This window comes from Nesoenas mayeri (assembly GCF_963082525.1).
Source record: "Nesoenas mayeri genome assembly, chromosome: 16".
In the NCBI taxonomy this organism is placed as follows: Eukaryota; Metazoa; Chordata; class Aves; order Columbiformes; family Columbidae; genus Nesoenas; species Nesoenas mayeri.
The window spans coordinates 11116018-11139741 of NC_137562.1; the positions used below are offsets into that span (position 1 = coordinate 11116018).

The window sequence follows — 23724 nt, forward strand, 5'->3', positions numbered from 1 at the left end:
GTTTATCACCCCGGCTGAACATGGCCCCATCATTTTGACCCTCAGCGCTGACATCCCGAGCCCAGAGCTCCAGGGCAGCTGTGCTGCCTCCTGTCCTGAGACTGCCCTTGAACCTCAACCACGACAGCAGGAGCCTTCCTACCATCGACATAACCAGACTTGTTCCAATTCTGCAAATCAGTTCAAGAACTTAGGAGAAAAAAAGAAAAATCAAGAGGTTGTGGCTATGCCTGAAAACAACCACCTGCGTATGAAATCAATTCTCCAGAGCGATGCACCTTCCCCGGCTGCCACATATCAGTGTGGCAATTGTATCAGGCTGAAGTAAAGTCCATAAAAAGAATTTGAGTAAGGGAACAAACAGTAAACTGGACAAAACCCAATGACACTCAAATGTAGGAAGAAATTCATGGAACGTGAATAACAAATCTCGGTGAAAGGAGAAAGCGGTTCACTAGAACCACAGGTGTGGAACCAAACACCAAGTCTGTGACGGCTTTCAGAGCCCATTCAGCCGCTCTGCTCACCTGAAAGCTTCATACTATAGAATTATTTCCTTCCCACACGGACCACTGATTGCATATGGAAGCACAACACCTTCAAGCAAAATGATGGTGTGAAATCTTTAATTATTTGGAAAGCAAAACTCCCCAACCCAGGGTCTCAATCTTCCAGCCCACCCCCCAGAGACGCACCAGCTGCCTGTCAGCAGAGAGCGACCGCTCAGAGCCAGCGCCAAGAGAAACCCAGAAGGGAGAACTGCAGCATGGGCTGAGAACACAGACACCAACTAACCAAACAGAAACCCAGAAGGGAGAACTGCAGTGTGGACCGAGCTCCTCAGCGCTTGCTCTGAGCACCCAGACACCAACTCACCAAACTTTACTGAATGTGTGCGCTCTCAAAATAAAAACAACATGAGGTTTAGTGCTGAAGTTTCACAATCTATCATATTATTAAATTCTTGCTGTTGTTATTAATAAACTAGAACTTTTCCCTTCATTGCTAATTATTCTCTTTGTGCTGCCGGCCATGTACCAGTCACCACCAGCATCTCCTTAATGCCATTTTTAATTAAAAAAGTTAGTCTCAAATACAATTGAGAGCTACATGGCAATAAGTGCTGTTACATAAGCCTTGTGTAACTGAAAATGACTGTATATCCAGGAAATTGATTTAGGGTTGAAAAAAGCAGTAAGAGAGAGGGGCCGAGCACAATCTTACTTCTCTGGGTTGTCCGGAAACTTGATCCGCAGCTCCTGGTTTTTGTACGATCTCTTCTCAAAGGTGAGAATCATCTTCTTCACTGAACTTTCATCCAGAGGTTCCTCCTGAGCAGAGGGAAGGGCAGAGGACAGAGCTGGGGCTGGCAGGACGGTCCGACCGCGGCAGCAAATGGGAAGCGCGAGGGGAACACGGGACACCCCACTGAGGGGACCCGGGACACCCCCTGCACCCCCTGACCTGCTCCCCGCAACAAACCGCCCACCGGGCTGGTGCAAACCAGGGTTCACCCTTGAAGGAACCAGCAGAGCTCCCCTGCGCTTTCTGAAACTACCAATGACAAACAAACCCTTTGGGACAGCTCGTCCTCCCCGAGCTGTGCTCACACCTGTGAGCACCAGGCACCACCACACACACAGAGAATTTTGCTGCTGACATGTAAAATGTGCCTTGGCAGCTCATGCCCAGGGAGAGTTTCTTTTCTGAAGTCCACTGTGTTATTTCTTTTTGTAGCTCTACATTTAACTGCCCCGAGTTTATGTTCTTTTGTATTTTCCTCGCTTGGATAAGTTTTCATTTTTATTTTAAAGTCTTTTCCTAAAGAAAAAAAAAAATCAACATTTTACTCTAGTACTTTTTATTTCTGAAATTCTAAGGTGTTTCTCAGCTGGCAATACACATTTATGTACATCAGCTGCATAACTTCTGCTGCCTCCCTGACACCTACAAACACGATTCTATTATTTTCCTTGTTTCATTATTTTAGTTAATGCACTTCTTTTAATAAAACATTGATCATATAGATTTTCTTGTGTAACCTCTTCCCTCTCCTTTATTTGACTATGTTACAACCACTATTAAAGAGAAGTTCTCAAAACAAAAAGCAAACCAAGCCCCTTCACATCTTAAGCCAAGCTGTGTGTCCCATCTCCTGTTCGGGATTAAATCAAGAGTTGCTTCTGGTGTCGAAGACTCTTTGGTTAGTGGCTCTAAGCAGGCATCTTGCGCAAGACAGAAAACTTGAGTTTGTTCAGCAAACTCCATGACAGTGATAGCACCAGCCCAAGTCTTCCCTTACATGGGGCTGCCTGCAGCCTCAGGCCCAGCACACACTGCTGGTGTGAATTCGGGGTGTCCTGTGCAGGGACAGGAGCTGCATTGGATGATCCTGCAGGTCCCTCCCAGCAGGACAGTCTGGGACTCCAGCACCATCCCCCTCGTGGCACCACTCGTCCATCAATACTGAGCTGCCCAAACCATCTTCTCCCTGCACTGGGATTCCAGCCCACCGAGGCACTGTCACACACACCGGCTCTGCTTCCCCCTCTCGTTCGACTCTTCACTGTCTCTAAAACACCCCCCTGTCTCATCCGCATCAGGGCCTGCTCTATATCTTGTGTTACCTGTGCATTCAGCATCACAGTGTCCTACAGATCAGCTTCCTTTCCTCAAATCTACTGTTACAAAGTGCATTTTGATGGCACTTATACTAACCATGTTCCAGGATAATAAACAAGAGATTTTGGTTCCAAAGACACTTTGGACTTCCAGTCCTTAAAAGGTCCAGATGGGAGAACTGCACCTGACAGAGCCGCGGGAACCCCCAGGACCCACCAGCTGAGAGGACTCCGGGCTATGTCCCTTCATCCTGGAGCACAACGCTACAGAAATCCCACATAATCTTTCTCTGCCATCAGCAACAACTGTAATGGCAATAGCTCAATGTCAAACAAACGAGGGAGATTTCCAGAGACAAATGCTGGCAATGCTGCATACAGAGGACACGATATTTTACAAATCTACACGATTGTGCAGTGGTGAATCTCACTTGGTTCTTTATCAAACTGGACACAGGCAGCAGGAAGCAAATATCTTCTAGATTTATACCAATCCATGTGTCGCATTTATAAAGTGATCTTTTCCCTGGCCCCTGGCAGAAAGGCCAAGGCTGCATCGGATTTCTGTCTCCAAGGCTGGAAATCATTTACTCCTGACAGCAGCTGCCCCCTGCTCTGACCCCAGGCCCTGCTCGTACAGAGGAACGGTGGCTTTTTGCTGCTGCTGCAGAGACATAGAGAGGGGGAGTGGGAGAGGCTGCGGGGCTGGGGGCACTGACAAGAATAACAAAGTTAAAAAAACCAGTTAGAATACAGAAACTATTTCCTAAAAACATATTTTAGAAGGTGATTTGGCTATTCCCAGCCTAAAACAGAGATTAGGCTTGAAAGCTTTCCCTTCCCTCTCCCTTTTGCCCTCCCCAAGGCTTCAGAGGAAATCTCTGAGAAGCCCATTTGAAATGAATGAACACCCTGCAGGGCAGGAAAGTAAAGTCAGGACCTCCAGCTGCACGAGGCACAAGAAAATCACCAGTTATCATCTACGTGGAAAGAAACTGAAATCACGGAGAGGTGACTGAGCGTTTGCTTATTTCCCGCTGCCTCCCCGCTTCCCAGAACACCAGTGATTTACTTCCTCCTCTTCCTCTTCTCCATCTCTCTCCATTATCTGAAGAAGTTTCTTCTTCTCATCATCAGTTTCATCCACAGCAACAGGCTCCTCTTCCCTGTGCCGACTGTGCTCGCGGGCACCTGCTTGTTTCCGACGTGCTTTGATTTCTTCTTCCTCTTCATCACGGGGTCTCTTTGTCCCTCTGTTGGGCTAAATCGAGAAATAACGTGAATGAACACAAAGCTTCTGTGACCCTTGCAAACCCGAACCCCAATATTACAAGATGTACTGAGGAAATTTTTGCAAGTTGTTGAAAGGATTTGCTTACACAACACTTCTCAACTCTGGAAGCTGAAAGGAAATTAATTTAGTGAGGTGGAACATTAGATAAGTGGGTGAATGGCTCTGCCAAGAGCTGTGTCAATGTCCTGCCAGGTTCGATCCATGGACACAGGTCACGGGCAGGGATCTCTGTAACCAATATTGCAGAGACCAGCAGATCAGCAGCCTGGGGATCAGGAACCAGCCGGCAGGGAGATAAACCCACGACATACAGACAGCAGAGCAACAAGCTCAGAGAGCAGAAAAAGAGAATTTACCCTCCTAGTATATGAGACTACGTTAAATCTTTGTGTGCATCCTACCGTGCTTTGACTTCCCGTCCTCCTGTCTCAAGGTTGCTGACCCCGCTGCAGCCTCAGCGCCTGGTTTGGGTTTGCAGGACAGCAGCATCGCCGGCTGCCGCAGTTCTGCAGGGCCTGCACCACCTCTATAGTTGGCTTCCAACAACTTCAGATCTCATTCCACATTCTCTACTTAATTGTCAAAATTAAAGGTAATTTGCCAGGGAAAAGAGTAAGTCCGTTAATCCTAATCCCATGTTTTAATTCTGGCAAAAAGGGATTAAATATTTGCAGCAGAAGGGAAAATTCTCCCTTCAAAACCCACAAGGATATTAGATTGGGTGTCTCACATTTTGTTGAAGGACAGACAAGCTGGAATGGCAGTACTGCATGCTCTGTACCTACAGGAAAACAAAGCTTCATTCTTCACTATTTAAAAGAAGCCTGTGTGCTAAGAACAATGAAAACAATTGGAAAAATACTTTTACTTCCTATCAGCTGCTCAAGTTCCTGGTGGATGATTTTGTAATCCAGCAGGTCCAGCATTTGTCTGACCTAGTTCATAAAACATGACCTGGCAGGAAGACCCCATTTTTCTGTTGGGTGGAATCTCTGTCTAAAACCATGAACATCACATCGATGTGAGGCTGCTTTCCACTGAGATTTGGGCTCTTCTCCATTTGATTTAAAGCTGCAGCAGGAACAGGTGACAGTGCCACTCTCCTGCCAGGCCCCACACGGGTGTCAAAGGGGAATTTCCAGCTCCTGGCAGGTTGGGGACAACAAACCTCTGAGACAAACCCGCTGGGAGCTACAGAGCTGCTGCAGCAGCTCCTCGGCACAGCCCGAGAGCGTCACCTCCTTAGTGCTGTGCAAAGGAACAACCAGCAAATGCAAACTCTGCCCACAAGAAAACGACTTTCAGGAGACACATTTAAAAACAAACAAAAACCCACACAAACAAAACAGGATACATCACCCTCACCCCCCAAAAGCAACCGAAGTGTTAATTGTAAGGAGAGGAGAGGGGTAGCAGCCCGGCAGCACCGGGAAGGTGCAGAACTGAGTTCCCAGCCGAGGGCTCAGCACAAACCGCCGCTGAGGAGCTGCAGCCCCAGTCCCCTCCATTCCGCCCCTTCCTGCCCACGGCTCCTCCACTCTGTCCATTCCAGACAGTCCATTCTCGACTCAAAGCTCCTCTCAGTGCTCTCAGGCACCTTTAACGCAGTTACTCAGCTCATAATGCAATAGCTGGGGAGCATAAGCACACCCAGAGGTCCTCCGAAATGAAAAAATTATTTGCTTGGAGGGTTTTGGCAGCAGATTTTCAGGGTTGCATTTTTTATTTTTTCGGTTGTTGGGCTTTGTTGGATTTTTTTTGTTTGGTTTGGGGCTGGGGGGGGTCAGTTTTGGGGGTTTGTTTATGTTTGGTTGGTTGTTTGCTAAGCAAATTCCTATTACTTATCTTCTAGGTACATTAAAATATGATTTCACATAGAACAATTTGGAAACAAATGTGTCATTCACAACAAATAATTCAAACCCTTCCCAAGAAATCAACAATTCAATAAGGAAAATAAAAAGAAAAAAAGGTGTTGTTCTAAATGACATTCTTAGGGAAAGGCTCTGGTTAATATATATTCCCTGCTCAGTGCCTCTAAGGGCACCCAGGTCTGTCCTTCCACTCACTCCTCGATAACCCCCAATTCATCCCAAACCACCTCTGACAGGTAACGTTACAACCACAGACACAGAAATTAGTGGCACAAAAGTCCTGAAATTCACAACAAAAAGCCACCTGAGATCTGTCCCAAACGCTCCTCATGCAGTGAGTCACAATCTCATTCCTTGCTCCCATTTCTAAGATGGAAAAAGGAACAAAATCCCCGGAGGCGGCAGCGGAACGAGGGACGGAGGGAGCGGGGGCTTGTCAGAGCCAAAGTGCCGAACAACAGGGACTGATCACCTGAACAAAACCCAAATTCAAACTCCATCATGAAACCAACCCCATCTCCTCTGAGCACACAGCCCGCAGCAGCAGAATTTACACCCCGCTCCAGCCTCAATCTTTTAATCCTTTTTCGTATGTATGCATTGTTGAGGGGGAGGAATCGTCTGTAACACAACAGAAATCACGATGATGAATTATGGAGGTGCCCCGCGTGCCGTCATTAACGCTGCCAACACGCCGGCAATCGGCAGTAATTGAATTCCCGGGCAAACGCTATTAAGAAGGCATTAAGGTTTTTCCTTTTGTTATTGATGTTACACAAAACCTTCCCAAGAACATTGCAGGTTTCCAACCAGCACCATTAGAACCCAGAAATCAAGACCTAAGTGTAGCCCGTGGGTTTGTGCTCATTTCGCAGGGATGCGCGGCCGCCAGCACCAGATTCACGGGATCACCAGCCCTGGGCACTGGTTCCCACCTTCGTATCACGACAGTGTTTGCTATGGGATGGATACAAACCCACAGAATTAAACACGTACATTGCTGCACTGAGACTGGTGCATTTTGCTAAGCAAACACATAAATTGTGTCTAAACATATTCATTTAAATAATTTCATGGCTTCACAAACATCTACACAAGTTTTGCTTTCTGGTAGAAAAAGGAAAGTTAATCATTTGATAAATAAATCGTGGGGTTTTTTACTCAGTTGTGCTAAGGTGCATTTGGCAAGAAGATGGAATTCATTAAGAAATGCACAAGAAAAGCATTTTTAAATTGTTTTGTTAGTTAAGCTTAATTTTGTTCCTCTTGAATGCAGTGCATTCACAGTAATTTATTCAGAAGACATTTTCATTTAAATCTAACACTGGTATCAATGCACACACACACACAAAAAAAGGGTTTAAAAAAAGCTGTAAAAAACCCTGACATTTATAAATTCCAATGAAGTCAACAAAAACTGGTGATCAGTAAAGGGAGAATTATCTGTTTCTCTTCCAGCCTTCAGCTGCGCTTTTGGCCGTGAACTGACAGACCCAACCGTCACAGACCCGCTCCAAACATGACCGGGGACACACAGTCCCTGTGGGGACACACAGCCCCGGGGCTGTACCTGCTCCACTGGCACAGGCACATCCCATGCCAGAGAAACGCAACCTGCTCAAGCCCCGCTGGCCGTTCTGTGCAGCTGCTGCCCCGCAGCATGGGGATAGCGACCCACAGCTTGGGGACAGGGCCCCTGTCAGTGTGGGGACAGGGACCCACACCCACCGGGCTGAGCCCCAGGGCTCCAGCCCCTCCAGACACTGGGTTCTGGAGGAGTCTCAGGGATGGAGCTCCACACCAAGACAGCTGCTCTGCGAGTAACCTGGTTACTGTGCAGCTCACAAATTATTTGTTAATAAAATCTGAAATAAATCTTCATCAGCGATGCAGCTTGTTCTGTGCCGCCAGCTCGGCGGCGGTGGCTGCGGCTGCTCAAGCCCTGCAGAACCTGCGCAGCGCTGGGCTACGAACGCAGCCCTGAATCCCCGGGGGAATCTTTCCTCCCTTCTGCATTTTGTTTCCGGCATTTGTGATAAACCAGACTACCATCAATCCTACTGGTTATTGGTTTTACCTCCTGAAGCACAACACTCCTATCTGGTGCAGGATCTGAGCGTTAGAACTGGGGAGAACTGCTGCCATGAACACCTCGAGAGCCCCAAACCCACACAAACAGGGGGCAATTGAAACAGCAGATGTGTGCTGAACCCACACACAGACAGCTCCTCACCAGCCCACCTAACGAACCCTTTCCCCTCCAGACTCAACCCCGCAGTGGGTGGCGGGACCGATCCCGCTGTGACACACACGCTGCAGTTCAGTGGCCAAGATCACACCCCGAACAGTCAAACAAAGACCCACGCGCAGCCCCGTCAGCACCCAAGACCAGCTGTGCGGCACAGCCTTGGCTCCCAGTTCAACCCATGGGCTGGACAAGAGCCAGCAGGTAACGAGGCTGCAAAGTGACTGAGCTCCTGCTCAGCCACACCGCCTCCACCATCAGATACATCCATTATATCGCACATTGAGAGTGAACCGGCTGTGCCAGCAGCAGGAATTATGCGGGGCCTCCTCCATCCCACCACAACCTGCGCTCAAGCCGTTCAGACACGTGAGCCCTTATCCTATTATTTACTGCCGCTTTTGTTACTTGATTTTACTAATATTCCATTAAAAAATTAGCAGTTTGTAATGATCGCTCACACCGGTGAAATCTGCATTTAATGAGTATTAAAATAATCCCCCTTACATCTTCCCAAGACAATTGAACGAGATCTCTGAGAAGAGCAGAGTTGGCTTTGTCCCCTAATTACCCTCTGTAATTGGAGACCAGACACAGCATCCAGGCGTAGCCTTTCTGGGCAGAGCAGCAGCAATATTTAATCATCACTTTAGACCATCTGCAACTGTTTTGCAGCAACACATAAAGTTTATGGATTCCTGAGCTTTGTATAAACCGCCAGGTGCTGGTTAATTGTATTTTTTGTTGCAAGAGTTTCCTTTTCCCACTCTGACAGGCACTTGGTGCTGAACTGGTGGCACAGTGCCTGCAATCTTCTGGCACTGAGGGAAAACATCATCCTGGTTGAGCAAGGGCACAGACCAGGCATTTAGAGACAAATCCAAAACAGGGTAAAAGACAAGCAATTATTCTGGGTTGAGCTGAGCAGACTGGCTCATTTGCAGCACGAGATGGAAGCCAGGGCACGGAGACGCACACCAGTGTCATCTCCTCCTGCTCCTCCACCCCTTTCACCTGTTTTCACCATTTTACCAAGTTCTGGAGGACTGAATTCATCGACACTGAAATTCAACACTTACTCCGAAGCATCAGCTACCGACACAGAAACCACCCATACCCAGGGGAGAGACCAGAACCGCACAGAGCAAGGACAAACCCTTCAGAACCACTGCAGTAGTTGCCTGAGAGCTGCAGAATGTTCTGTCCTGCAAGCAAGCATCATTTCAGCAGCAAGAAGTTAAAATCATAACACCCAGCACCTTGGCAGCATTTCTTTACCTCTTGCCCCACAGAACCCGGCCCCGCGCTGCCACGAGCGGCCACCCTCATCTCAGAAACCTCATCCCAGGGAAAGCTGTGCAGAAACCAGTGAGATCGAGGGAAAGCAGCTGCGCACCCTCCTACAGAGCAGAATTGGATCCTGTGGCTTGGCAAGAGGAAAACAAACAAAAATCCAAACTAGAACCTGGCTAAAAAATTAAAACAAATAGAAGTTCAACACAGGTTTGCCTTTACGCGCCTTAGGTGTAAACTGCATCAGGATCATTAACCGTCACTGAGGTGGGGAAGAGTAAAGAATTTAAGGAACATGAGAAACGATTGTTCTAATATGATATTGAAAAATCACAGGAAAAACGGTCGTGATGGAAACCCAAAGGCAGAGCAGATCTCAGCATGCACAGTGAGGCAGGAGGGGGGTCAGACAGTGACTCACGGCGGAGAATGGCCCGGGCTGAGCCAAGCAGAACCCAGCAGGGTTCCATTCCCACAGCCACACCGCAGTGTTTTCATACCACTGGGAAAAGAAGATAAGAAATTTCTCGAACCCAAAGGTAACTTTCCTGCCTGCCCTATGCATTCCAAACAACCCGTTCTGACAGTACAGGCACATCCTGACTGGCAGAACACACGTCTCACGTCCCAACACATGCAGAGACCCGGGCCCAGCATGAACCAGGCTGGCAGGGGGAAAACAGCTCAGGTAACGGTATCTGAGTGAGGGTGTAGTAACTCAAGTGTAATAACTGAGAGGTCACGTAACCCCGCTACTCCATCATGTCTCGGTGTGTTTCTCACCCCCGTTCCGCAGGGAAAGGCCCTGGCTGCAGTTTGCCCCAGAACTAAAGTACGAACCAACACTGTCAGGTGCGCAAATCACAATGAGAGTGGTTGAAACATCATCACAAACCGGAGCTCTGGGTCCTGACGCACCGGGAACACGTGGAATCCGCCCCCGTGTCACCACACACGGGATTCAACACATCTGCCCGTGAACCAACCTGAGACACCGGCCAGAACGGGCAGAGGGAGGGGAAACGGGCACAGGAGAAAAGGAACCTGTTACAGGAAGGGAAACTTTCACCAAATGCTTGGGTAAAGATTAAATTAAAAGAGTTTTGCCACAAAGCAGGTAGGAGGAAAAAAAAACACAACCCAAGGAGCCGGCAAGCCCGAACCGAGCAGCCGAACGGGCACGGGCGGCACAGCCGCGGAACCGCCCGGGACAAACGGCCCCACGGAGCCGCGTTCCCGGAGAGCCGCCGGTAGCCGGGTCGCAGCGGGGCAGCGCTCCCCCCGGCCCGGCGGGGCAGCAGGAACGGCCGGGCCGCTCCCCGCGCACCGAGCGCTCCCACCGGCGCGGGGCCGGGCAAGGCCCAGGGGAGCAGCCGAGCCGGGCCCCGCCGCCGCCCCCCGAGCGCCGCTGCGGGGCCGCTCACCTGGTAGCTGAGCAGCTCCCCCACGTCCATGGCACCGGCCGGGCCCCGCCACCGGGAAACTGTCGCCAACCACCGGAGCCGCACGACACCGTGCCGTAAGGCAGGGAGCGGGGGCGAACCGGGAGGGCGCCACTCTGCCGGAAAGCGAGGCGGGAGGACGGGTGCCGGAAAGCGAGAGGCGGGAGTCGCCACACTGCCGTAAAGCAGCCCTGGGAGTCTTAAAGCAGTAGAGGGCAGGGGTGGGAGCGCCGGGGGGAGAGCGGCCCGAGCACCTCCCGCCTGTCCGGGAGCCACCGGTACCGGGAGAGGAGCAGGAGTGGGCAGGGGGGCGGTGCTGCGGGCAGGGGGCAGAACCCCCGGGGACGGGCCCTGCAGAGCCCCCAGCAGCTCCCAAAACGGGCGGTTTTTACCCCGTTTTCTGTCACCCACGACCCCCCACGGGGCTGGGCAGCTGTTCATCCAGCGCCAGCACGTCCTGCCCAGCGTCTGCCACCGTGAAACGAGCCCCAGAACGAGCCCCGGGAGCGACGTGATGGTCTCTTGTTTGCCCAGGTGACAAATAGTCCTGTAATCTGCCGAGATGCAGAACCACTGACGGATTAGAGGCATTTTTCAATTTAACAAATATGAATAATTAGAAGAGAGTCAACTTGGCCAAAATCTTATTGAATTTATTTCAACTATCCTTTAAAAAAAAACAGCTTTGAGCTAAAATAATTTTTCATAACATAATGATCGCAGATATTATGCAGTTATCTCAGTAGGAGTCTGGTTTGAGAACGCTCACAAAATTAAAAATATATATAATATTTTCAAAGAAGGCCCTGGCATTCCCCATTGTTTCAATAAAGCAGGAGGTATCAGTCATGACAAAATTAACTCAACAAATCTGCCTGTTAGAGATGAGATAAATAGGAGATAATTACGGGATCATCCGGCTTCACCGCTGAGTGTTGATTCACCAGCCGTGCGAGTAGAGCAGCCGGAGCAGTGACACTCGTGAGCATGACACACACCAGGCACCAGTGCCCCCGTCTCCTCCGCCAGGAGCGTTCACACCCCAGTGGGTCCTCAGGATGTCCCCAAAGCCCCGGATCTGTGAAGAGCCCATACACACCCATGGGGGTCTCACCTGGCACCATGAACCCTGTGCTGGGAGCTCAGAGCACGGGGCAGTGCCACTGAACAGCCACCGACTCCGCTGTCCCCTCCTGTCCCCGTCACACCAAATGGCCACATCACTGCCTGGGAAACCGGGCTGTCCCCGAGCCGCTGTGGGGCAGGACCGGTAACAGATTTATCCATAAGGGCAGCTGGAGCACAGGGACAGAACATTGAACTGAAAAGCAAAACCAGGAGCAAACCTGCAATCTATAAAAGCCCCAAAGAGGCAAAGGGACGGGCTAAGCCAGCCCCCTGGGCACCAGGCTCTGCACAGGGACACCGGCCACCCTGGGGGCTCCGGCCAGGCGGGACAAACCCACAACTGGGAGCCCACGGCAGCTCCCCGTCCCTGGCACCACCCACCATGGGGACCAGGACATCACTGGGACCTCGGGGCTGCCCAGCCAGGGGCAATGGGACCTACAGCACTTTGTCCCCTGTCCTTGGCAACATCCCGGGAGTTTGGGGTGTCCCAGCCCCTCTGCCCTCAGTGCACCAGCATAACAGGCAGCGATGTCCTGGTGACCCTCTGGTGCTGCCAGCAGGCACAACAGCCACCCAGCAGCACCTCTGACCCTGGGGATGCAGAGGGACCAGGTTCTGGCAGCCCCCAGAGATGGGGACGATCCCCAGCGGCAGCACTGGTGCCACGGCAGCTCCGCAGGGCACGGGGAGGCTCAGCCCTGCTGCAGGAGGAGAATCCTGCCTTAATTTTATTCCAAGTTCAGGTTTCAATCCAGATGCCTGGAGATCTAATTCCGAATAAATAATTGTACTGAGTAACCCAGGTCCCCTGGTGATTAACTAAACACACTGAGGCTCACTGAAATTGAATTAGTGGTGTGCACTCAGCCGTTATTACCCTCCCCACGTCATGAATATTAATGAGGGGTTATTAAGAAATGTAAATGATGCCTCAGGGGGTTGGGAGCACGAAGGGTGCTGGGCCGTGTGGGCTGATATGACAAACCATTAGGAAAACAGCCTGATTGAAGCCACTTTTTAATTATGTCAGATCTCGCTCTTTCTCGGGCACAGCCGCGTTTCCGGATGCTTTCGCTTCTATGAAAATGAGAAAAAGGAACAAGTTACAGCTGGAATGTGAAATGAGCGTTTGCAAGGTGGCAAAGCCACAACCCCCGAGCACCCGGGGAAGGGGTGGCGGCCGGGCCCTGCCTGCACCTGTGGGTCCCCACCGCCACCAGCCTGGGCCCCCCAGCTGGGCATGGGCAGGGGGACACCAGCACCCCCACAGCACCCACACCCTGACCTGGGTCCCGCAGCCCCTTCTTTCCCTGGTTCAGCATCACTGCCCAGCATGGCTGGTAAATCTCTGGATAAATCTCATGCATTTTAAGAGGCTCTTGCTGGCGTCCCCACACCACAGAATCAGAGCTGACAGGTGCAGCTGAGTTAATCAGAGTGGATAATGGAGGAAAAGAAAGAAATCTCAGACCAAATTGCTGCAGGAATCATGAGCCGGGACTCAAAATCATCCAATTAAACCAGGGTGAAGCTTAAAGGGAAAGACAGCCACGCTCTGAGCCTCGTGTCCCACCCAAAAGGGAGAAAGGGACCAGTCCCGGGGCAACCCGAGCCCGTGTCCCACAGGAGGGTCATCCCACTGGGGCCATGCCAGCATCTGGGTGCAGCCAACACTGCTTCATTGGTAGTTTACTTGTAAAAGAGACGAAACAGGCCTGGTGCTCTTCTTCCAGAGATAACGTTGGACCTGATGCTTTGATGGGGAGGCGAGTGTGGTCCCTTCCCAGCCCTGGTTCTGCCACAGCCACCATCCCACCGTGCCAGCACTGGCTCCTGCCCGGCACCTGTGTCTGCCCGCACCAGCACCCATGGCTCAGGAGGGCCAGGCTACCGGACAAGCTAAAAAATGAGCATTTAACACCACGAAGGCCCATTCCTGCAGCAGTGGAAATGCACCAGCATTGCTGCAGTGTGAGCACGGGCGGTCAGGATGGGAACACGTGGGGAGCTGTTGGTATTCAGGTCTCTGCATCGATGGTTCCATAAGACCAGGCTGGCCTCTTAATTGCACCCGCAAGCACTGAAATTACTGAAGGGTAAAATGCAAATGGGCTGTAACCTTCGCAGAGCTTGCACCAGCTCCACGCCAAAAGAGCAGCACCTGCATTTCTGCCACTTTTTCTAAATTGCTGCTGGAGCTGTTGGGCAATTGCCCCCCAGCCCCTCGCAGCCTTCACACCCCATCCCAGTGCCACCATTCCAGCCCAAAGAGTTTGGGGTGATATCTGCTGCAGCTCCTGGCCAGGGTGCCAGGTCCCGGGGCTGAGCGCCCACTGAGCCAGCCAGCACCACAGGGCCATTGGGAGATGCCAGCTGTGGCATAACATTTAATGGGATTTTCATGAACCTGACGATTCGATTCATTTGGCAGGCGGGCAGGGGGGGCAGGACTGGGTAATTAAAAGGAGCTGATCTGTGAAATCCAGCTGCGGGGAGGGCGAGCAGGAGGAGCCGGGCTGGTGCCCCCACCCCAGTGCGGTGACCATGGCCAGGCTGCTCCTCCATCCCCGCGCTGGTGCCACTCGCTGTCCCGGCACAGCTGGAGCCAGAGCGGCACCTTATTTATGGCTCCGCTTCCTCGAGTTAAACTCCACAAAGCGTGACAATCAAAATTAAAGATTTCTCCAGAAAGGCAGCCTGGGGGGAAATCACTGCCGAGGCCAACAGAGATTTCCCAACGGTGACTTTTAAATTAAAGGGGAAAAAAAATTTCTTTAATTTGGTGGCGTGCTTGGGATGCAGCTCACTGGCCACGTTATTATCCAGCTCAGCAAATGCTCCCAGAATTCGCTCACGCTCCAAATTTCCAATTTGGAGGCAGCATGTCCCCACCTGCGCCAGCGGCACAGCCCTGTGGTGGGGACACAGCCCCTGCCACCCACCGCACCCCCAGCACATGCCAGAGGCACTGCCAGGCCCAGCCATGGGTCACGGCAATATGGCTTCACCGTCTGACCAGAGAAGCCACCACTTGTCCCCAGTGCAGGAGTTGCCCAAGGTGACAGGGCTGGTGGCCCCAGGACAGCCCTGCCCAGAGCCACAGGGAGCACAGGCAGCCCCAGAGCTGCCTCCCTTGGCACAGCCCTTCCCCTTCCTCTCCCCCCGCCCCTTCAAGATGAAGCAATGAAATTATTTTTCTACTTGAGTAGTTTTCAATTTAGATTAAGAAAAATCTGTGCTCCGTTAGCGACGTTGCAGTAAATCACGAGCGAGCGGCACTCTGCAGCTGACAGCCCGATCGCTTATCGGCTGCAAACCCTTTTTCACACTGACAGGCTCCAAGTGTGACATTGAGCAGGGGCAGCAGCAGCTGATGTGGTGACCATGTGGGGAGAGGGACCCACGGCCAGAATGCACCCTGGGGCACCACCCAGAGCAGATGGGATCAGGCCCTGGGCACCACAACCTGGGACAGGTCTGGAGCCTCAGGGGCCGCCCTGGCTCTGCCAGCCCTGGCACTGCTCCTAGGGCCACCATGGGAGCCGTGTGGGTGACACATTGGCTCCCACCCAATCCCCATGGCTCAGCAACATGCCAGGGCTGAACCAGCACCTACTGCCAGAGCTGCTTGGTGCTCCAGCATCTCGCTGAGCTCCGGCCCGTCTGTCACCACAAACAGCTCCCAACACAGCCGTGACGGTGCCCATTACTGGCTGCCCACGGCCACACCGGGAGCAAATCCACATCCTCAAGCCAGCATCGTCAAAATAAGCATTTGACAGAAAACAAACCTTTTTTTTTCTCCCCTTCTGGTTCTTCATGCTTGTTTATCACTTCCATGGGACAAGCAGAGCTGTCAGTGCCTGAACCTCACTCATCCGTTTAACCTTGGGGGAAGAAACACATTTGCGGCGGGTAACGTGCATCAGATGGTGGCACTGGGAGCGCCTGTAGCTGCTGCGCCTGATGGATGGGCTACACGGGCCTCGCCTGACCCGCGCTTGTATGTTATCTGCATTGCTGCGGGAGGCTTTTCATCACACCGACAGCTCCAGCATCACCTGCCTGCCAGGAGCTCCTCGCCAGGGATGGCTGCCGGCAGCAATGGCCAGGAGCAGCCCAGCCACGCAGCTGTGGCTGGCACCACGCCGGGGAGAGGCCACCGTGCTGGGGGGGGTCGCAGACTCTGGCTGTGGTGGCACTGGAGGGACAGGGACAGCCCTACTGGGAGCAGAGCTGGCACCTGCCATGCCCAAGGAGACAGAGGACGCCCTCACTGCTGCCAGTGCCACCAGCCTGGTGGGAGAGGCCAAGCTGCTGCACTTGTCCTTTGGGTGACGTTCTGCCAACGAGGGGTCCTGTGACAGTGACGGAGAGGGTACGGAGCTGGGCAGCCCGGAACCCCGGTGACAGATGAGCACTGCCAAGTGCCGACACAAAAGCCATTTGGTGTGGGGAAATGATAGATGCTAACACTAATTTTAAGCACAGGCAGCTGAATTCCTCCAGACAGTCGCGGCGCTCAGGATTTAGGGCACAGCTGCTGGGTTCAGATAAGGTGTGAAATCAGCCTGGCGTGCACGGTGTTACTTAATAATGAACGTCTCATGATGGATGGGGGTGGCTCAGTGATACAACCTCCACATTTGGAGCCTTTCAAACCTCTTGCCATCAATCCTGGTCCCTGCCAGGCGACAGGAGGGGCAGCTGGCACACACCCGGCTCAGTGGGCACCCTGCCTTGGGCTGCACAACCCCCTCCCGTGCCACGGGCACCTTCATACTGGCTGCAGCACTGTGAGGAGCCTGGGGCCGCTAGTCCCGCCAGTGCCACCAATAGCACTGCCCCAGCAGCTCCTCATACTCCCTCCAGGCCAGGACCATCACTGGCTGCTCCCGTGGGCTGCTGTGTGAGAAGGGGGACGGAGAGATGTCATGCCCTCTCCAGGGACGTCGCTGCTCACCCAGCACCAGCTCTCGCCCCACCACAGTGAGTGGGCTTCGACCCACGTGGGCAGCGCAGACACAGCGTCCGCCCAAAATATTTATGGTAAAAACGACATTGGAAATGGCAAGTGCTGTGCTTGTCTGTAGCATTTAATCTTTCTTCTGACCTTAAAAAAAAAAATCTATTTGCATTGAGATTTTAAATTCACTTCTTACATCACCTACTACAGGCTTCACACCGTATTAATTTCTCCTCAAGCAAATGAGTTTGATATTTGCTCTTTTCTGGTACCATCAGTGCCAGATGCACAGAGGACACATGCTGTGTCCCCCCAGACCTGCAGCCTGTGCTCACTCCCCCCGTGCTCACCCCGCCACATACCTTTCCCCCACATAATTCCACCCGCGCACACCCTCGTATACACACAAGCACCTTCAGGGGATCCCACGTCCTCCAGCGCTGGGACAGGTCCGAGCAGCGCGGCTGCCACCTCCCAGAGCAGGAAGAGGAGGAGGAAAGCTCCGGGATGAAGGCCGGGGGACGCGGCAGCGAGCCTCCAGAGCGCCCGGTCCTGCTGGAGCGGAGCCGCTCTCTGCTGCGGTCCCATCCATTTAGAGTGATCGCTGCCTGGAGTGCGGTCAGCTCACCTCATTATTGTGCAAATTGCTGGGAATGCAAATCGGGTGCACCTGGGGATAAGTGATTAACAGTATCACCGCTGATTAAGGTCGCAGGGCACTTTCTGCTTGTTCAGGGCGCCTGCGCTCCCGGTCCGTTTCGAGTCCAATGGTCGGGTTATTTTACGCCTGTGACCGGGGATCCTTACGAGAGGCTTGATTAGGCTCTTGCAGCTAGTCGATGAGACCCCGCCGACCGCCCCCCGGATCAGAGACGCTCCGGGCGGGGTCCGGCTCCTCCAGCCCCCAACCCCCCGCCTCTCCCCGGCCCGGTCCCCGGTGGGGCTCCTCATCTGCTTAACGGGCGTGAGCAGTATGCAAACCACCGCCGGTTATTGCCGAGGCAGCGCTTAATTTAGGCAATGTATTTAAAGGAACTAATTAGAATTGTATTAATATTTATGAGCCTCATGGAGAAGCTGATAGTCGCTATTGAGGGTATTAACTGTTATCTTGTACCGGGCAGGACCGGGGTGTTTGGAGGCAACTTTAATTGTGGTGAAAACAGACGACATCTCGCCAGCAGCCGGTGGCAGCGGCCAGCCCGGCGCCGCGCATCCAACTGCGTCTGCAGCGCTGATGAATGTCCGCTGCAATTAACAACCCTGCCCATGTGGTGCCCCTCGCCAGAGCGGCCAGTCATCCCCCCGAGCATCCCTTCGGTGAGGGAGGGGCCACCCACTCGGGGCAGGGAAGGCAGAGCCCGCACATTCCCCTGGAGCAGCCCCCAGTCCCCGCGCAAGTCGTCATGCCACCGGCCAGCAACCCCACCTCATCCATAACCAGCTCCCTGCCCACACCCGACCTCTCGCTATAGCAAAGTTCACACCAATTTTCCTTCCCCTCATTTGTCTGTAAACCATGAAGAAAAATCACCACCATCCACCCGCATCAGGCCACCGCAGTGATGTATAGCTGTAATAAAAACCCCATTTGGGGAGGCCACCTTCCCCATGCCACCAGCCCTTGTGACATGCATGGCACAGGGCTGGGGCTGCCAGCGCCTGTGGGCACCCAGCGCCAGCCTGGCCCCCCCACACCTCCATCTTGGTCTCGCTGCAGCTGGCGGCCGTGACCAGGAGCTGCCGGAGCCATTGGGGAGCCACAGCTTCTGCACCATGTTCAGGCAGTTGGTGCCATTAGCACCTGAGAACAGGATCGTGGGGACTGGAGGGGGCAGCATCCCACCTGGGCTGGGCACCCTTCAAACTGGGGGTCAGACCTGGGACCACGCACCGCAGCCCTGCCTGAGCTCCTTGTGCAGCCCCACTGGCTCCAGAAGGATGGGGTGCTGGGGACAGGGAGACAAGGACAGGGACATGGGGGTCTGGGATCCCTACCTTTGTGTCTGCCCCACACAGGGACTTTCATCTCTGCAGCAGACATGCTGCTGGCTCAGGGCTGAGCAGGAGCAGGTGGGGAGGGAGCTGAATAATAAATTGGCATTTTCAAGAGGTTTTCATCTTTTCTGTTTCAAGTTCCTCCCTGTCTCTGCCTGCAGAGCTCACCAGCAGCGCACAAGGAGGCAGCATGCAAGGCACTGTCTGACTGCTGCCAGTTTGACATGAAAACCCACTTGGCATGAGCCTCTGAGGCACTCCCGCCCCCCAGCTCCCCAGCCTGTCCCCATGGTGGCCAGGGGCAGTGTGGTGTTGCCAGAGTGGGTGGGCATCACCCACCAGTTCGGCACCAGCTCCCCAGCACTGCCCGGCTCCGCGCAGCCATGCGAGAGGTTGGGGCACCACAACAGCCGCCTGCTGGGGCTGAGCTGGGACTGAGGGGCTGCTGTCTGGCATCCAGAGCAGAACCATGCCCCTCGTGCCAGTTCCCTGGGCTCACGCAGGGTCTGGCCTTGCAGCTCCAGCACACGTGGACGTGAAGGGAAGCAGGAAGGCGCTAGGAGCACGTGGGGGCATAGGTCAGGCCAGACAGAGGAGACAGGGCTGCTGCAAGCCAGGCATCCTGGCACTTTATTGCGAGGGGCAGAGCATTGCGGCCAGCACTGCCACAGACCCCGGCTCCAGGGCTGCTGGTCCCAGGGGATGTGGGGCAGGCCCCGCTGGCACCTCCTCCTCAGGGTCATTCCTTGGCTCTCCCTGGGGACAAAAGGGAACAGTGAGGACAGAGGTGCAGGCAGCAGGGTCCTGGGGAGCAGAGCTGGCCCCAGACTGGCCGCTGCCCTCACCCCCACCCCAGCCCTGGGCACAGGCTGCCCCCTCGCCCACAGCTCTGGGGACATGGCAGAGCTGGGAGCAGCCCTCGTGGCTCCAGTGTTGTGTGAAGACACAACCTTGTGCCAGGGAAGCTGAGCAACTGTTGCGGCTGTTCATCCACCAACGGCCCCAACTGCCCACAGCTTCACTAGGAAACAAATGTCACAACCAGATGAGTGCCCACGTGGTGCCACCCTCCCCGCCTCGGGGGCCACCGCGGGTCCGCCACCTCTGCCAAACACGTTCGGCAGAGACATGGGAAGGCAAGTTGCTGGAGCAGGCTTTTCCCCCGGCCTCTGCAGGCTGAGTGCCTCCTTGGTCAGGTTTCCTACTTTGGTCAGAGCCAGGCAACAGTGTCAGTAATCACAGTTTTGCAGCCTGATTATCAAAGATGACATAGCTCCCAAGATGGAGGTGCGAGCTGATTGAAATCACCCAGCATGTACAGTCGGAGGCTGCTGTGCAGTGTGCAGTGTGAAGCGGGGTGCTGCCACGCTCTCTGCCGCCGGGGGGCTGCCCTTGTTCCATGGGGACCCCAGCAGACCTGCCAGGTCTGGCTACCCAGCTGCAGGGAGGCAGCCCTGCACTCCCACTCTGCCCAGGCAGGGCAGCCCAGTCCCTCCTCTCACCTGGTTGCTGGCAGACCTTCTGGCACTCCTCCATCGTTTCAAAGTTGTTGGGGTTCCCCTGGCAGCCACTGTAGATGAAGGGCTGGCAGGTCCCCATGGCAGGGTTGTAGACATAGCGATGGTAGTGTCCCCTGCATGGGCCATGGACGGGCGGGAGGTGACAGATGTGAGGTGAGGATACAGGGCTGTCAGAAGGAGCAGGATCCAGCTGGTAGTGCCTGCTGGTACGTGGGAGCGGGGCCATAGCAGCTTTGTCTGGAGACAGGCAGCCGAGGCCACAGCCCGTGAAGCAGCACTTGTTGCGGCCGGGACAGTCGGTGTCATAGGTGCAGGAGTTGTTGCAGGGGGCAAAGGTCTGGAGCACCTTTCTCTTGGGGCAGACGCCTGATTTGGCTGCAGGTGGGAAAAGCAACAGGGTCACAGGTGAGGTCTGTCCTGGCCACAGCCCCCTCCCCCCAAGCCCTGGGGCTGTCCTTACCTGGCACCGGCTGTACGCACTGGACGTGGCAGCCTATGCTGCAGCACTTCATGGTGTCTCGGCACTGGCTGTCGCTGCTGCACTCCGCAAGGCAGATGTTCACCACCTCAGGGGCCCGTGGGCAGAAGCCCCTCTTGGCTGGGGGTGCCAAACAGGGTCAGAGCCCCACTAGGGACTGCCTGACCCCACCACCCAGCCCAACCATGGGTGCTCACCCCTGGGCCTGTGGGCAGGGAGCAACAGGCACCCCTGTCCCCCAACACCAGAGGGGCTGAGAACAGGGATGGGTGTGTGGGACGCCCTTGTGGGTGATGCACCCTGCAGGCAGCAGCTCTGCTTGGAAGATCCCAGACCCAGCACATCCTGTCCACATGCTGTGACAGGGCATGGGGGCTGGCAGGGCTGCAGGACCCGCTTCCCTTGGAGAGCACTGTACAGGCTCATCCTTGTCTATTGGGGCAAAGTGACCCCCTCACCTCCGATGGGCAGCCGGCACTCCCGTCCGCAGCCGGTGCTGCAGCAGCGCTCGCTGCCTGGGCAGTTCCCGTCCGAGGAGCAGAAGTTGTCACAGCGTCCCACAGGGATCCGGCTGGGCGGGGGACACTCGCCATCCCTCCCTGTGGGGAAAGGCAGGGGGTCACGGCGGGCGGGACTCCAGCACGGGCAGTGGGGCACGTCGAGGTACCGGGCACTGGCAGGATCGGGCACTGGCGTAGCTGCCCAGCACCTCGGGAGCTGCCAGCGGGTGAGGGACCGGGGGACACGGAGCTGCCCCAAGGGGTCCAGCCCCGCTGGGTGCGCGCTCTGTAGCAGCGGGGACCGCGGGGCTGCACAGGGCGTCCCACGGGATGTCCCAGCTCGGAGACCGGGGACCTCCAGCGCATTCCCACCGAGGCGACCCCGGGGAGAGCGGGACGGTGGCGGGAGCGGGACCGAACGCAGGGCGCAGCCAGGGCTCACCTAGCAGGCGCTGCCCCGCGGCCGGGCCTGGGGGACCCTGGAGGGCCGCCAGCAGCAGCAGCAGGAGCAGCTTCATGGTGCTGCCCCGCGGCGCCCACGCCCGCTTAAGTAGAGCCCGGGAGTCCCGGACCGGGCTGGCGCAGCGTCCGCGCCGCTCCCCGCCCCCGGCCCGGCCACGGCGCTCCCGGAGCCCTACGGGGCCCGGCCCGCTCCGGCGGAGCAACAGCCTCCTCTGCCGGCCGCCCGGGATGTGCGCAGGATCGGGCCCGAGCCCAGGGAGCTGCAAGACAGCGGGGCAGAGGGGGGTCTGGGCAGGCAGAGCTGGGAAGGCCCGCAGACGGGGAGGGGCTGCACATGCCCGGGGTCTATTCCCTGTGGCCAGGGCACAGCGGCAGGAGGACATGCCAGCTTCACACTGCCTTGTGCCAGCAGGACTCAAACACATGTCATTAATGGCACACAGCTATGCGCTGTGACACACGGTGAGTGTGCGGCAGCCGAGAGAAGAAGAGCGCAAGGACAAAGTCCCACAGAGTAAGGGGCTGCCAGTGGCAGCCAGAGGACCAGGTGCTGCTTAGAAGAGGCTGGTGACTCCCCACATCACCACTCTGGCACTGCAGCATGTGCCACGTTGGGGCAACAGTGTCATTCAGAGTGACGCTGTGCACATTAACCAGGGACAGGACTGCTTTTACAGCCCCCAGTTTTCTTGTTTCATTTGTTTCAGACCCAGACTTTCTGTAGCAACAGGTGCCTTTGGGCATTTGGAGTAGGGATGACGCAAACAGGAATTTCCAAGTGGGGAAATACGATCGTTGAGCTGTAAAACCCCGTATGAGATTGCAGAGGCCACGTCAGCCTCAGCACAGACACTTGCTTCCAGCCACATTGGCCTTATGACAAACCTCCGGGCAGGGAGCGTCCTGCCCCGCATACTGGGACCCTGGCCAAGGCCTTTCTCCCCAGCTCCAGCTCCAGCAGAGGTTGAACCCCTTCCACCAGCCCCTCCAAAACCCAGTTCCTGCCCCTCTCCACCCCCGTGGCCATGGGCTGCCTTTGCTGCAGCCCTGCCAGCCCCCCTGTGCCCAGCAAGCCAGGCTCCTCTGCCCGGCCTGCCAGCAGTAGATGCAGGTGCTCTTGGCCATGGGGGGACACGGTGAGCTGTGCCAGTGTGGCCAGCAGAGCCTTGGGGCGCAGCAGCACTGTGGGGTCCCTGTGAGCACCGAACACACCTCACCTTCGGCCCCATCACCCATCACACATTCGACTGTGCTGAGTTCTCTGTCCCCTCCCCATACCGTTAACCTTGGAGTCCCCCACTCTGCCCTGGACCACCTCCTGCCAGTCCTGGTGCGTGGAGAGGTGAAAGGCAGCCCCGGTGCTGACCCTGCTGGAGCACCCACCTGCCGTGACACTTCTGCAGCCAGTCAGCCTGCCAGCACCCAGCCTGTCCCTGCAGAGGAATGGTGCTCAGTGCACAACGCCTGGCCTGGCACGTCACTCAGGCTTCCCACGCTCTGCTCCCCCTGAGGCCACACTCACCCGCAGGGACCCAGCTGGCTGTCACCTGCAGATCTGTGGGCAGACACAGCAGGATGCGGGCACCAGGCCAGCACCAAGGCAGTCGCTCCATCCCAAAACGTCCCTGCGCCACACTGCCAGGACAGCCCCCACCCTAGCACTGCATCCTCCTGTTCTGTGCTCCCTGGATTCTTGTCCCAGCAACTCATCTAATTGCTTGTCACACCTGGGCAGTACTTCACATCTGACATGTTGACTCCCAGAGTTTGGTGATGAGACCACCCGCCCTCTGCCCCTTGCCTGCGGGCCTCCTGCAGTGCTCTCATCTCCTGCATTACAGAAGAAAGTCCTGTCTGCACCCTTTGGGCCACATGGGATGTACCAGCATTCTCCTATCCC

General features: G+C 55.1%; 1 protein-coding gene across 1 annotated transcript in view; it reads right to left on the reverse strand.

Annotated features, from left to right (window-relative positions):
- Window positions 1-10879, reverse strand: part of CTNNBL1 (catenin beta like 1) — a 43836-nt gene extending 32957 nt beyond the window's left edge. The window contains 3 exon segments of the mRNA XM_080354810.1: window positions 1225-1331; window positions 3694-3882; window positions 10752-10879. Of these exon segments, the coding sequence (XP_080210936.1) occupies window positions 1225-1331; window positions 3694-3882; window positions 10752-10781 (326 nt within the window). The 5' untranslated portion in view covers window positions 10782-10879.
- Between the last annotated feature and the right edge of the window lie 12845 nt (window positions 10880-23724).